At 43.5% G+C, this 14,388-nt stretch overlaps 1 protein-coding gene across 2 annotated transcripts in view; it reads right to left on the bottom strand.

The window, feature by feature from the left end:
* TBC1D15 (TBC1 domain family member 15) overlaps positions 1-11,541 on the bottom strand; it is an 83,639-nt gene extending 72,098 nt beyond the window's left edge. Inside the window, exon 1 of one of the 2 annotated variants that reach the window (XM_079774379.1) lies at positions 11,476-11,541. In XM_079774379.1, the coding sequence (XP_079630505.1) occupies positions 11,476-11,505 (30 nt within the window). In that variant the 5' untranslated portion in view covers positions 11,506-11,541. The remainder of the gene's footprint in view (positions 1-11,475) is intronic. The other variant, XM_079774378.1, reaches the window with a different exon arrangement.
* Between the last annotated feature and the right edge of the window lie 2,847 nt (positions 11,542-14,388).

Raw genomic sequence — 14,388 nt, 5'->3', positions numbered from 1 at the left:
CAACCAAAGTAAAAAGCACAGACCTAGATTGAAATGTAAGGGTATAAAAATATAGGACTTTTTAACTTCAAGACAAGAGTGCTATCATTACTGAGCCCATCTCTCTCACTCTATTTCTCCCTCATTTTCTCTACCCTCTTGTAGGTTCCTCTTCACTGACTACCTATGTGCCAGAATCTATGCTAGATGCAGGTGAAATACTGCAGGCCCTGCCCTCATGATGTCTACAGGTCATCAGATTACAAAAATTCACAATACAAATATTTAGTCTACAGGCCTTCAGAATACAAATATTCACTAGAAATACAACTTCAAGGACTTTAAAATCATATTACATTTCTTATTTAGACATGGTAAAGGGGTGGTTGTTAGCTAATGTGTTCCTTCTGAAGAACTGAAGTGTATAAGCTCCAAGGTAAGGGGCTATTTGTATCCCCAATGCCTAATATAGTGACTGGAACAAATTAGGTGCTTAATAAATATTTGCTTAAAAATTAAAGTAAACTGTAACCATCAAAGGCATTGGGCATAAGGGCAAAATCTATTTTAAGCTATCTCCTTTCTCCTACCTTCTCTGTAAATTCAACTCATTCCACTAATTCAACTCTGTTCACCTGTAAGAAAAGAAGCAGAATGGCCTTTACAGACTTGTCCCCATATCTTCCCTCATTATTCACAAGAGGATGTCACTCCTTCCATTTGGTTAACAGAAAATATATGGTTCTGCACATACATAGCAACGAAGAATAGCTGAACTCCAAAAATCAGGGTTTATTATCAAATTCAAACCCACTTTCAAAAGCTAAGAAAAACAATATATAAGAAAACAATCCATACACTCATGATGAAAAAAAAAAAAAACACAAAAAAAACCCTACCCTTGACTTTAGTCAATCATCAAAGAATTGAAAACATCAAACTAGTGCCCTGTATTCACTGAGCTACTGAACTACCCATTGGCAAAAAAACAACAGCATACTAAGGGGCAATACAGGGTCCGAAGGATACAAAACACCATACAATCACATTCATAATATTACATACTATAAAGCAGCGGTCACCAACCTTTTGGACCTCGAGGACCACCGGTTGGCAACCACTGCTATAAAGAATCTACAGAAGACTTTATACTCTGGTCTAACCTTCAGAAACTAGTTTTTGGGATTTTTACTTTTGGTCTTATTTTACATTGATGCTATAATTCTTATAAGTGATCAGGTTCCCCCTCTTTATTTTGGCTGCTAGAAAACTTACAGCCAAACTAGAGCTCACTAAAACATACAGTTTAATAGTCATACTTCAGTTTCATCTACCTTCCATACCTTTATTTACTTTCCTTTTGCCACCTTTTCCCCTCTAGTTTATTTTACGTAACTATATTAATTTTACATTTGTGAATAGTCTTCATCTTGGCACAAAACAGCAGCCAAAATAAACATTCAACTATTTCCAAACCAATAATAACCTTACTATCTTAAGACAGTCTGAAATAGCTTTCTTAACAATAATAATAATGGCAGCCAACCTTTATTGAGCACTTGATGCCAGGCATTATTCTAAATGTTTTGCAAACATTAACTCATTTAATCCTCTCTACAATTCCATGATGGAAATACAATATAATTATTATTCCCGATTTACAAATGAGAAAAATGGGGCACAAGAAAGTTAAGAAAGTTAAAAATGGGGCACAAGAAAGTAACACAGGTATAAAGCAATGGAGTGAGGGTTTAAACCTAGGCCATTAGGCTCCATCTCTTTAAGCATTGCCCTACTGTGATTTTTTTCATTCATCAAAACTACATGACTCCTAAAACACGGTATTTCTCAATTCCCAAAATAACAATGAGAATTATAACTAGAGGTAACTTCAAAAAATGGAATTCAGCACTAGCTGGAGTGACTCAGTTAGTTGAAGCATCATCCCGTATACCAAAGGGTGGCAGGGCACACACCTAGGTTTCAGGTTCTAGTCCCAGTCGGGAGGCAACCAATTGATGTTTCCCTCTCACATTGGTATTTCTCTTTCTCTCTCTCTCTCTCTCTCTCTCTCTCTCTCTCTCTCTCTCCCTCCCTCCCTCCCTCCCTCCCTCTCTCTCCTCCTTCCCTCCCTCCCCTTCCTCTCTCTAAAAAAATAGACATAGCTTACTCACCAGATACTTCCCCTAATGCCTACAATTAAGCCAAGTGTTAAGATTATTCCCAGTTATCAGACCATCACATTATTTTTTTAAAAATGAAATTCAGCCCCAGCCAGTTTTGCTCAGTGGATAGAGCTTCAGCCTGAGGACTAAGTGTCCAAGGTTCGATTCCAATCAAGGGCATATGCCTGGGTTGCAGGCTCAGTCCCCAGTGGAGGGCATGCAGGAGGCAGCCGATCAATGATACTCTCTCATCATTGATGTGGTTTTTTTTCCTCTCTCCCTCTCCCTTCCTATATGAAATTAATAAAAATACTTTAGGAAAAAAAATTAAATTCACAGACATACTAAAACCATATTCTTAATCTTTAAAATTCCACCACACCCAACCAATGACTTGCAGGGAAATTAAGATGATGAATAACACCTGCAGAGCATTTACTATGTGCCAGGCTTTGCTCCAGTATATCTTCTTTTTTTTTTTTTTTAATACATTTTATTGATTTTTTACAGAGAGGAAGGGAGAGGGAGAGAGTTAGAAACATCAATCAGCTGCCTCCTGCACACCCCCCACTGGGGATATGCCCGAAACCAAGGTACATGCCCTTGACCGGAATCGAACCTGAGACCCTTCAGTCCTTCAGTCCGTAGGCCGATGCTCTATCCACTGAGCCAAACCAGTCAGGGCTGCTCCAGTATATCTTCTTATTAATGCTAACAATCCCATAAAGTAGGTACTATTGTCATCCCCATATACAGGTGAAGAGACTGAAGTACAGAGGTTAAGTAATTTTACTGAAGTCACTAGTAAGTGTGAAAATAGTTTTTGAAACTAGCTTGGCTCTAAAGTCAAGCTCTTACCTCTTATCTTACACTGCTTCTCCATATGACACACATTAACTTCCTGCATCCATCACTTCCTACATTAAAAGTTCAGCCCTGGCCAGTTTGGCTCAGTGGATACAGCGCCAGCCTACAGACTCAAGGGTCCCAGGTTTGACTTTGGTCAAGGGCATGTACCTTGGTTGTGGGCACATCCCCAGTAGGGGGTGTGCAGAAGGCACCTGATCAATGTTTCTCTCTCATAAATGTTTCTGACTCTATATCCCTCTCCCTTCCTCTCTGTAAAAAAAAAAAATCAATAAAACATATTTTTTTTTAAAAAGTTCAAAGCAAGCGAGAGAGGAACCAAGATGGTGGCATAGGTAAACACCTGAACTTGCTGCCTCGCAAAACCACTTCAAAACTACAACTAAAAGACAAAAAGGATATCATCCAGACCACGGGAAGGCTGGCTGAGTGGAAATACTACAACTAGAAGGAAAGAGAAAAGCACACTGAGACTCAGAGGAGGTGCGGAGGTGAAGTGCAGAGGCGCGCGCTCACGAAAAGGGCTGGCAACTGAGTACGCTTTTGTCTTTTTCATTCAGGAGGGAGATACAAGCTCCCGACTGCTCTGAACTCCAGTTCCAGGAAAGACTCTGAGGACCCAGACTCATACGGAGAGAAACTGGACTGTCTGGCATCTGGCCAGAACACGAGGGCGGCTTTCTCTCAGAGGTGCTTGCAGTGACCATTGTTCCTGCACAGTGTCGCGGGACACAGAGACCCGGGGACCTCTTCGGGGCAGGGCTGATGGTCAGCCATTGCTGTTTGCTCTGCCCTGGTGATTCCCTGAGACCCCGCCCCACCCAATTTACAACCCCACCCAAGCTGTGCGCAGAGGATTTTGCATATGAATGGCCTGGCCTTTTGCAATCTAAAACCTAGCAAACTGCAGCTGGGTCTGAGAGCCACAGAGCCTCTAAAAGAAGGCCCAAGGCTGGACAGCAGTTTGCATTGCTTCACAGCTGGGCCGCATCTGGGCACCTCCAAACCCCAAACAAAGAGGAGGAATCTGCAGATGTCTCTGTAACTCCTGCTGGGTGGCCTCAGGGGCTGGATGACTTTGCACCTCCTTGGAGATCCAAGAGCCAGTGTACCGAGTGGTCAGAATGAGACAATCCAGATTACAACTCTTCACATCCATGAGACACACACGCAGGGGGCAGACTCAGTGAGCACCAAAGCCCCACTAAAGCAAGTCTGGCCCCATAAGGATGTCTCCAGCACAGAAGTTCTCCCATCGTAGACACAACTGATCTTCACAGTCAATTGGCCTGGAGGTCACTTCCTCCCAGTGATACCAACAGCAATCAAGGCTTAACTACAACAAGACTGTGCACACAGGGAGAAACCAAGATGGCGGCATAGGTAAACACCTAAACTGCTGCCTTGCACAACAATTTCAAAACTACAACTAAAAGACAAAACGGACACCATCCAGAACCACAGGAAAGCTGGCTGAGTGGAAATACTACAACTAGGAGGAAAGAGGAAAGCACATTGAGACTCAGGAGGTGCAAAAGGCTGAGGTACGGAGATGCGCGTGCAGAGAGGTCGGGCGGCTGAATGCATGGGCAGCTGAGTGCGCGGCTGGCTTTCTAAAGCGGGAGGGAGACAGAAGCTCCCGACTGCGCTGAACTCCAGTCCCAGGCAAGACTCTGGGAAACCAGATTCATTCAGGAGGAATTTGGACTGTCAGGAAAACAGAAAGCACACTGAGACTTGGGAGCTGCGGAAGGCAGAGGTCCGGAGGCGCGCACGCGCAGAGGACTGACTGCTGAATGCACGGGTGGCTGAGTGCGCGCCTGGCTTTCTAAAGAGGGATGGAGATAAAAGCTGCCAACTGCACTGAACTCCAGTTCCGGGCGAGTTTCTGGGAACCCAGACTCATTCGGGGAGAAACTGGACTGTCTGGCAGCAGGCGAAACTCGAGGGCGGCTTTCTCTCAGAGGTGCTTGCAGCGATTACGGAGGGACACTGAGACCCAGGGGCTTCATAGGGCAGGGCTGACTGGAAGCCAAGGCTGTCGGCTCTGCCCTGAAACTCCGCCCCATCTAAGCTGAGCACAGAGGCTTTTGCAATTTTGCAAGTCTTGTCCCATAAGGGTGTCTCCAGCACAGAAGTTCTCCCAGCGTAGACACAGCTGATCCTCAGCCAATTGGCCTGGAGGTCAATTCCTCCCAGTGATATCAACAACAATCAAGACTTAACTACAACAAGGCTGAGCACACAGTCCACAAAGGGGTGCACCAAGAGTGTCCACCTCAGGTAACTGAGGAGGCTGAGCCACTGGGCCCTATAGGGCACCTACCACACAAAGCTACTCCACCAAATCAGGGAAGCAGCCAAAATGCGGAGAAAAAGAAACAGATCACAAATGAAAGAAATGGAGGAAAATAAACGACTGGATATAGAATTCAAAACCACGGTTATAAGGTTTTTCAAGAATTTCCTAGAAAAGGCCGATAAATTTAGCGAGACCCTCGAAGATATGAAAAAGGACCAACTAGAAATTAACCCTTTTAGTGCCAGCGGGCCAATCTATCGGCCCATGGGGTATGTGCGAAGAATGCCACGGGCCGATCTATCAGCCGGGTGTTTTTACGCTCACGCCTTTTCTGTGCATCACATAGGTTTTGTAGACATATTTTTAGTACCTGTCATGCTTCCTAATCATTATTGACTAATTTTCATTGTGAAAATTAAATATATGTTCGTTTTTTTGGCTAGAAGAACATAAGGTATTTCCTGCTTTGTAGCGTACCTGCTTTTACTACGTAGCGGAATTTTTCCACCTAGCCGATACTACAAATCTTGCTCGACCCGGTGAACCTGGATATGACCCATGTGCCAAAATCCAACCTCTCACAGATCATGCCAATATCTTGTTCAGACACCATTATACTCCACACATGCAGTTGAGTGTTGATGAGAGCTTGGTTGGAACAAAGAACCATACACAACTCTTGCCGTATCTACCAAATAAGTGGCACCATCGGTGGGGTATAAAATTTTGGATGTTGCGCGACTCTGTCGTTAACTATTGTCTGGCATTTTTTGTATACAGAGGAGCAAAATGTGATGTAGATAAAACTGAAATCCAAAAGAACGGCCTAGGATATAGTGTAGTGATTAGATTATTGAAAATGGGGAATTTGCCCTAGCTGGTTTGGCTCAGTGGACAGAGCATCGGCCTGCGGACTCAAGGGTCCCGGGTTCGATTCCGGTCAGGGGCGTGTACCTTGGTTGCGGGCACATCCCCAGTACGGGGTGTGCAGGAGGCAGCTGATTGATGTTTCTCTCTCATCGATGTTTCTGACTCTCTCTCCCTCTCCCTTCCTCTCTGTAAAAAATCAATAAAACATTAAAAAAAAAAAAAGAAAGAAAGAAAAGAAAATGGGGAATTACTTAAGAAAAGGTTATCATATTTTCATGGATAATTTTTTTATGTCTGTTCCACTGGCAAAGGACTTGTATGAGCTAGGTTGTTATGTTACTGGTACCATTCGTAGAAGTAGGAAATATTTACCCGAACAACTGACACAAAAATTTGCTGTAGGAGTGAAGAGGTATTTCCGCCAAGGCCCTATTCTCGCTACTGCCGGGCGGGAGAAGAAGTCACAACGTTTTCCAGTAATATTATTATCCACCAAATCAAAAGCAGAAAACAGTAAACACCTAAGAAAACGTAGAGGTCAGAATAAAGAGTAGTGAAACCATCAATTATACAATCGTATACTGATTACATGGGTGGAATAGACACATCAGATATGATGTACACGTATCTTGATGAGAGACAGACTGTGAAATACTGGAAAAAAATGTGTTTCAACATATTTTCGCAAATGATCCTCAACAGTTACATAATTTACAAAGAAAACCTCCCCTCTGAGAAAAGCCCTATGTCTCGTTTGGATTTTACTATTGGTATTGTTGAAGATCTTGGGAATAAATGGCTCCTAGAGAAAAATAACAAATGTGGGAAATTGGAGGAACATGTGAGACAAGAAGCCGTTAAAAACATTACCTGGAAAGAAGGAGAAGGACTGTTGTGTGTTCAGCAAAAGGTGTGAAACAGGGAGAGGGAAGCGAAGAAGAAGCCGTACAGTGTGTGGTAAATGTGAGAAAGGTCTTCATGGTGCATGCTATCCTGAACATAAGTGCGCGTGTTAAATTGTGTGTGGGATATTTTAGTAAATTCAATGTTACTATTTAAAAAATAATGGCAAAAGCATAAAAATTTGTTGGTGAGCTAATAAATAGTAGTAGAAACTAATGCTAACAAAATTAATACTGTCAAAAAATATTAAAGAACAAATTTTCTAATCTGAATGTAAAAGTTTAAATTTTTTAATAATAAATTTTAAAATTTACTTTTTTTCATAAATTTATAGAAGAGATAACAACATAAATGAACTTTTTTATCATACCTGAAAGTATTAAGAGTGTATGTAAAAAAAAACTAGCTTCAACAAATAAGTATTAAGCTTAATATAAATTTCTTAGTACAAACGTGCAAATTCGTCAAAAAAGCCGTGGCATTTTTCACGTATACCAGGCCTAAGAGGCTGGCACTAAAAGGGTTAAACATACACTGACTGAAATAAAAAATATTATACAGAGACCCAACAGCAGACTAGAGGATCGCAAGAATCAAGTCAAAGATTTGAAATACAAAGAGGCAAAAAACACTCAACCGGAAAAGAAAAAATAAAAAAGAACCCAAAAATTTGAAGATAGTGTAAGAAGCCTCTGGGACAACCTCAAGCGTACCAACATCCGAATTATGGAGGTGCCAGAAGAAGAGAGAAAGCAAGATACTGAAAACCTATTTGAAGAAATAATGACAGAAAACTGCCCCCACCTGGTGAAAGAAATAGACTTACAAGTCTGGGAAGCACACAGAACCCCAAACAAGAGGAATCCAAAGAGGACCACACCAAGACACATCATAATTAAAATGCCAGGGCAAAAGACAAAGAGAGAATCTTAAAAGCAGCAAGAGAAAAACAGTTAGTTACCTACAAGGGAGTACCCATACGACTGTCAGCTAATTTCTCAACAGAAACTATGCAGGCCAGATGGGAGTGGCAAGAAATATTCAAAGTGATGAATAGCAAGAACCTACAACCAAGATTACTCTACCCAGCAAAGCTATCATTCAGAATTGAAGGTCAGATAAAGGGCTTCACAGATAAGAAAAAGCTAAAGGAGTTCATCACCACCAAACCAGTATTATATGAAATGTTGAAGGGTATTCTTTAAGAAGAGGAAGAAGAAGAAAAAGGTAAAGATAAAAATTATGAACAACAAAGTAACAACAAATACATATCTATCAACAAGTAAATCTAAAAATCAAGTGAATAAAAAATCTGATGAACAGAATAAACTGGTGAATATAATAGAATCAGGGGCATAGAAGGGAGTGGACTGACAATTCTCAGGGGGAAGGGGGTGGAGGGGGTGCAGGAAGAGACTGGACAAAAATTGTACAACTATGGATGAGGACAGTGGGGGGTGGGGGGTAAGGGAAGGGGGTGGGGTGAGAACTGGGTGGAGGGGAGCTATGGGGGAAAAAAGAGGAACAACTGTAATAATCTGAACAATAAAGATTTATTTTTTTTAAAAAAGTTCAAAGCAAGCAAAGTATACTCATTAGAAAAGTTACTCTACATCCCAGAGCTCAACACTGAGAGATTCTATTTCAGTAGAGTGGGGTTGTGGCCCAGATCTGTATTTTTTTAAATATGTTTTTATTGATTTTAGGAAGAGAGAAACATTGATAGGCTGCCTCCTGCATGCCCCCTACTAGAGATCAAGCTCACAACCTGGGGGCTTGTGCCCTGAACAGGAATCAAACCAGTGACCTCTTGGTTCATAGGCTGACGCTCAACCACTGATCTTGGTTCACAGGTTGATGCTCAACCATTGACCCACACTGGCTGGGCAGCATCTGTATCTTTTAAAGGTACCGCATGTGACTTCTTGTGAACATTGGTTAACATCCCCTGCCCTAGGTTTCTAAAATAGACAGGGCTTAGCTAAACATTTTTGGAAGGAGGGATGGCTGGAGGAGGTAAATAAGAGACACACACACACTCTCTCTCTCTCATATATATGTATATGTATTTTCCTCCAACTTCCCTTTCCCAAAAGGTAATGTGGGTTTTTATGCCTAGAGGACTATTTTAATGGTGACAATAACAAAAAAAGATAGTTTGTTTCTTAAAGCAAGAGAGGATCAGATTTGTGCGTTAGAAAAATAACTCCAGTGGTGATGTGGAGAGGTGACTGTGGGCAAAGAGACTGCAGATAGGGAGAAAAAAAATTAGCTAAGAACTCCTAACTACAGGTAAATGAAAGGCCTAAATGAACTAAACATTGAGAATGAAGAGGATGCAGCAAATTTAAGAAACATCATTACGGTAAAATGGCTAGGAGTTGGTTATTGATTAAACGTTGTTATAGAAATGGACATCTCCAAGTTTGTTTTACATGCACACAGGTGAATGATGCTGCCATGAAACTAAATCTGAGCTCACTGAGAGAATAAGTGACTTTTGTGGATCATGATAGCATTATTTGGAAGAGGGGTAGTTTTTGGCATGAAAATATAGTTTATAGAAGTGATGGGAATGGGTGTGAATATGCAATGAGAACAAATGAGGTGATAGAGTTATGAAATAGACTAATTTTAAGAAGTCAGATTAGGAAAGGTAAGTAGCTAGGAGGCAGTTCGATTAATTAATAGTCATACTTCAGTTTCATCTACCTTCCCTACCTTTATTTACTTTCCTTTTGCCTTTTTCCCTCTAGTTTATTTTACATAAATACATTAATTTTATATTTGTGAATAGCCTGGGAGGCAGGGTGAAAAAAGTCTTACATTTCACAGCTGTTTCATCATCTCAAGGGTTCTTTCAAAATCAATCCACACCTGAAAGAGGAAATTCTCCCTCTTGAAAATTTGATTGAATCAAGTCCAGATGGGAAATCAAATGGGATAACCTTCATATACAGGGCTTTACAGCTGTGAAGAATAAGTGAAACAGTTTATTCTTGTATTTTTACTTATTAGTTGTATTACTTTCCATACGAACAACTATAAAACTACTTTTGCCCCATTCTGTATGTAGTGAGTCAAGTAGATCAGCACCCACCCTTAAGACAAAAACTGACCATGACCAGAAACCAAAGAGCGTGAATAATCCCAATTGATGACCAACCTATCATTTAAAAAGCCAGTATGCAGAATTATGTAATGTTTAATGCTTTCGTTATTTCATGTAATCCTAACGACTCCAATACAAAAAATAATGGTTGACATCACCTCCATTTTAGAGATAAACAATACGAAGGACAGAGAAGTCATGCTTGCTCAATTCCCCAAGGTCACATTTCAGATTATCAGTAAAGCCACGACCATAGATATTATTCCGCCACGTAGTCTAGTAAGCCATACACACCAAACCACAAACGCTGCCAAATAATTCAAAATGGGGTGGGGAGGGCAGCACAGGGAAAATGAGTGAAACTCAAAAGAACAGAGGAAGCTATCTACAAGTAAAACAGTCCTTAGTGTGGGATGAGTCATCACCAGTCCCAACTGTTTACAAAATACTCCCGCAACGGGAAATGCTGCCGGGGGTATGTCTGCCGTGATAGTCCTAAATAACAAGCTAATTTGAAGAAGTCAGGTGTGCTTTCGCAACGTCGACAGGCACTACAAAATGAGATCTCCGCACCCAATCCTAGTTCCTAACGAACGAGGCGGGGGTCACTGACCGCCTCCTAAAGAAAGCACCAAAGATACTCCCAGAGTAACAGCCAAGAGACGTCTAGGGAAGAAACCCCTTCCCTGACCACTTCGTAGGCCAGCGTGGGCTGGAAGCACGCCCTTTTGCTCACAAGCACCAACCAGCTCAGCAGTCTGGTAAAATGGATCTAATACACTTTTTTTTTCTTCTGTGCGCAGCTGCGGCACGGCACCTGTTCTTAGCTCCTCTCCAAGGGCCTTCGCCAAGAGTAAAGCAGAGGAAGGCAGGGGCAAACGAGATGAAGGCCTCCAGGAGAGGAAGCCGCAGGAGTCAGAAGAGCAAGCATGGAGAACTAAAAAAGTGAGCCAGAAAAAAAGAAAGGAACCGGGCAACCACCTGTCCCTAAGGAAAAGTAATACAAATAACAGCCCCCCCCCGCCCCGGGGCGGAGCAGACCACCACCGTGCCGAGGCCTAGCTGGCCTTGGAGCGGGAACCGGGCGCCTGATTCCCCGACTGAGCCGGCATTCTCGAGACAACAGCTGACACCGCCAAGTCCTCTTCTCCCACCCCCGCCACGGGCTGTTCCGGGTACCGAAAAGCCCTCGCACCCCTCCCCGGCCGGCCTCCGAGCAGCAAAAGCATCCCCCCACGACGGAAAAAGGCGAGGCGTTTCCCGTGGCCGTTACCTACCTTCCCGCTCACTACGCCCGCCACCGCCATGTTTCCTGCGCGGGCCTGTGATGACGTAGCAGCGCCCCCACGTGTCTCTCGGACTCACAACAACATCCGGCAAAACTAGGCTGATTTCCGGGAGGGAGAGGGGCGGGGAGTAGACGGAACGGCGCGGCGTGAAGGGGCGGGGCGGGAGCAGCCGTCTGACGCATGCGTGGTGAGTAGGGCTCGGAGGCGGCCCGGGTGGGGTCTCGGGTGCACACTGCGCATGTGTGTGTGTGTATTTTTCTAAGAGGGAAGCTGAGCTGACGTGGTTTTTGCCTTGGGGTTTGCGGAGGAGTGAGACTCAGCCAATCGCTCTGCCAATTCAATTTGGTGAGAACACCGCTTTGGGAGGCAGCGAACGTAGTCCTGGGTTTGTGGCTATACAGGCAAGTCACGTCCTCCTTCCGCTTCAGCCTCAGTTTCTCATCTGTAACACTGAGATGATAGAGCTGTGGTGAAGGTGGAAGGAGTCCTAGCCCTCTATCTGAGGCGCGCACACAGTGCCTTTCCCCTCCGCATGTGACGTGTCCGAATTTCAGGTTGGTCGCTGCCCGCTCACCCTGGGCGTTGAGCCAGGTGTTTGGATAAGAACTTCAGTAACATGCCACACCCTCACGGTTACAGAGTCCAACGTACACAGCTCACAGATCCTACTACACAGTGACTTCACAGCTGTGCGACTTGAAACAAGTTTTGCATTCAACCAAGCTTCAGTATGTAAAATGAGAATTTCCCATGGAGTGGTTGTAGGGATCTCCTGGGACAACGCATGTGTGGTAAGATGGTTTCTCAAGATAGTAAGGTTATTAGTTTGTTTTCTTCTCCGTGCTTATAAAAGAACGCTAGAGAATGGCTGGAAACTCCCCTGACAGCTCTGGCACAAGGTGTGGGACTTCCCTTGCCCCAGAGCATAATAAAAGGGCCTTTTGTGTTCATTGAGATACTTCTCTCTTCACAGAGTGGAGAAAGAGTAGGGGCTTTTGAGGTTGGTTGGATAAGTGGCAACCAATGGGAGTAACAGAAAAGGTGGGTTTCAGGTTCTCTGCCTATCGGGAACCTAATGGGTGAGGGAGGTGGCAGGACCTTACATGAGAATGGATGTGAAGCACCATTAGGGAGGCTGCACGGTGGACCTCAGAGATTCTATCCATGGCCAACACCCATGCCCAAGCTTGGCACTGACTGAATCAGCAAAGCAGCTCATCTGTAAGGGATAAGTGAGCTTGGGGAAATAAGCATGTTAATAGTAACCAACATAGAGTGAAGACTTGAGGACCTTCCCCAAATGTACTGGACTAAGACCCCTTGACCTTCATACAATCCTGGGTGTGGTTTGTAGATCTCTTATAGTGCCCCAGATTAAATTTTCTACCAGCTCAGAGTAATGGGGTTTGATTAGAGAAAAAAGATTTTTTAATATATTTTTATTGATTTCAAAGAGAAATGGAGAGGGATACAGAGATAGAAACATCAATGATGAGAGAGACTCATTGATTGGCTGCCTCCTGCACGCCCCACACTGGGGATTGAGCCTGCAACCCAGGCAAGTACAACCAGAATCGAACCGTGTGTGACCTCGTTAGGTGCAAAATAGAATATTGGGAACTAGCTATGGTTATGGTGTTAATGTAAAAACCATTGAAACCTGTAAAGAATTTTTGTGAATTTGAGCCAAACTGTCGACATATGCTGGGAAGCAGAACCTCAATGAATTGAGATAATGCTCCAGAGAATGGCGGGTTACATCTGTATTTAAACATTGCAATCAAAAGAGGGGATGTAGGTGGGTTACATGAAATCCATTGGTGATAGATTAAGTAGGTGGGATAAAGCAAAGTGGGGAACCCCTGGGATTGGATAAAAAGTAAAATGATGGACACATACTTAGGTGGGTGCAGGACCAATTAACATGATAATGAAGGACTTTGTGGTATCTGTCCTGGCACCTAGCATATTAGGTTGTGCCCCAAGGGGTCCAGAAAAAGGGAAGTTACAAGTTACCCAGACATTTCAAGGGTATGTTATCATAGATGCAAAAAGACAATAGGCTCAGTTAAGGTAAAGGTTGACCTAGTCAGTGAAGGTACTGGCCTAGGATGTAACTGTCCACCATAACTGCTTTTAGTTAAAGTTTAATTTCAGACTATCCTTTATGATTACTTTAAGTCTCTGAGTTTGCAAGACTGCCATGCAGGCCTCCCCCGAGCTTGTCAGGTTAGCATGTGGCCCCTTTTGTCCACAATGGGAAATATTAATCATGCTCTGTTACCCATGATTTCCTTGTGTTGGTTAAAGAAAGGACATTCTGACCTGGCTGGGAGTTGTACGCTCCCGAGACCTGGGAGTCAACCTTAGAATGTGGTTCATTCTCATTTAAGAACTGCATATTATCATGGAAAGATGAACAATCTTGTTGTCTAAACAATGGAGTCCACCGGAGCCTGCATTGCCTACTTCCCCATGCCTGTAATCCCTACTTCCCCATGTAACCTTTGTCCTACCCTATATAAGCAGCAGGCCTATGGGGGGCTGCAGAGCAGATTTTTGTGGATGACCTGCTGCTCTCCCATACTGCTAGCATTATTGGAATAAACACTCATATGATTCAACCCTGTCTCTGTTTAGTTGGCTCAAGTAGTAACAGGCAGCACAGACCCATTGATTTTCTGATTACAACCATGAGCCATGCTGGTTGGGTGAGAAAAAGCCTATATAATAAAGAGATAATATACAATTGACCCTCACACCCTCACAAAATGGCTGCCTACGACCAGGCCAGCAGGGGGATAGTTGGGGGCAACCAGGCTGGCAGAGGGGGCAGTAAGAGGTGACCAGGCTGGCGGGGGGGGAGGGGGGCAGTTGGGGGTGACCAGGCCAGCAGGGAGG

The sequence above is a fragment of the Cnephaeus nilssonii genome (genome assembly GCF_951640355.1).
Source record: "Cnephaeus nilssonii genome assembly, chromosome: 6".
In the NCBI taxonomy this organism is placed as follows: Eukaryota; Metazoa; Chordata; class Mammalia; order Chiroptera; family Vespertilionidae; genus Cnephaeus; species Cnephaeus nilssonii.
This window is presented reverse-complemented; position numbering and strand designations above follow the sequence as displayed.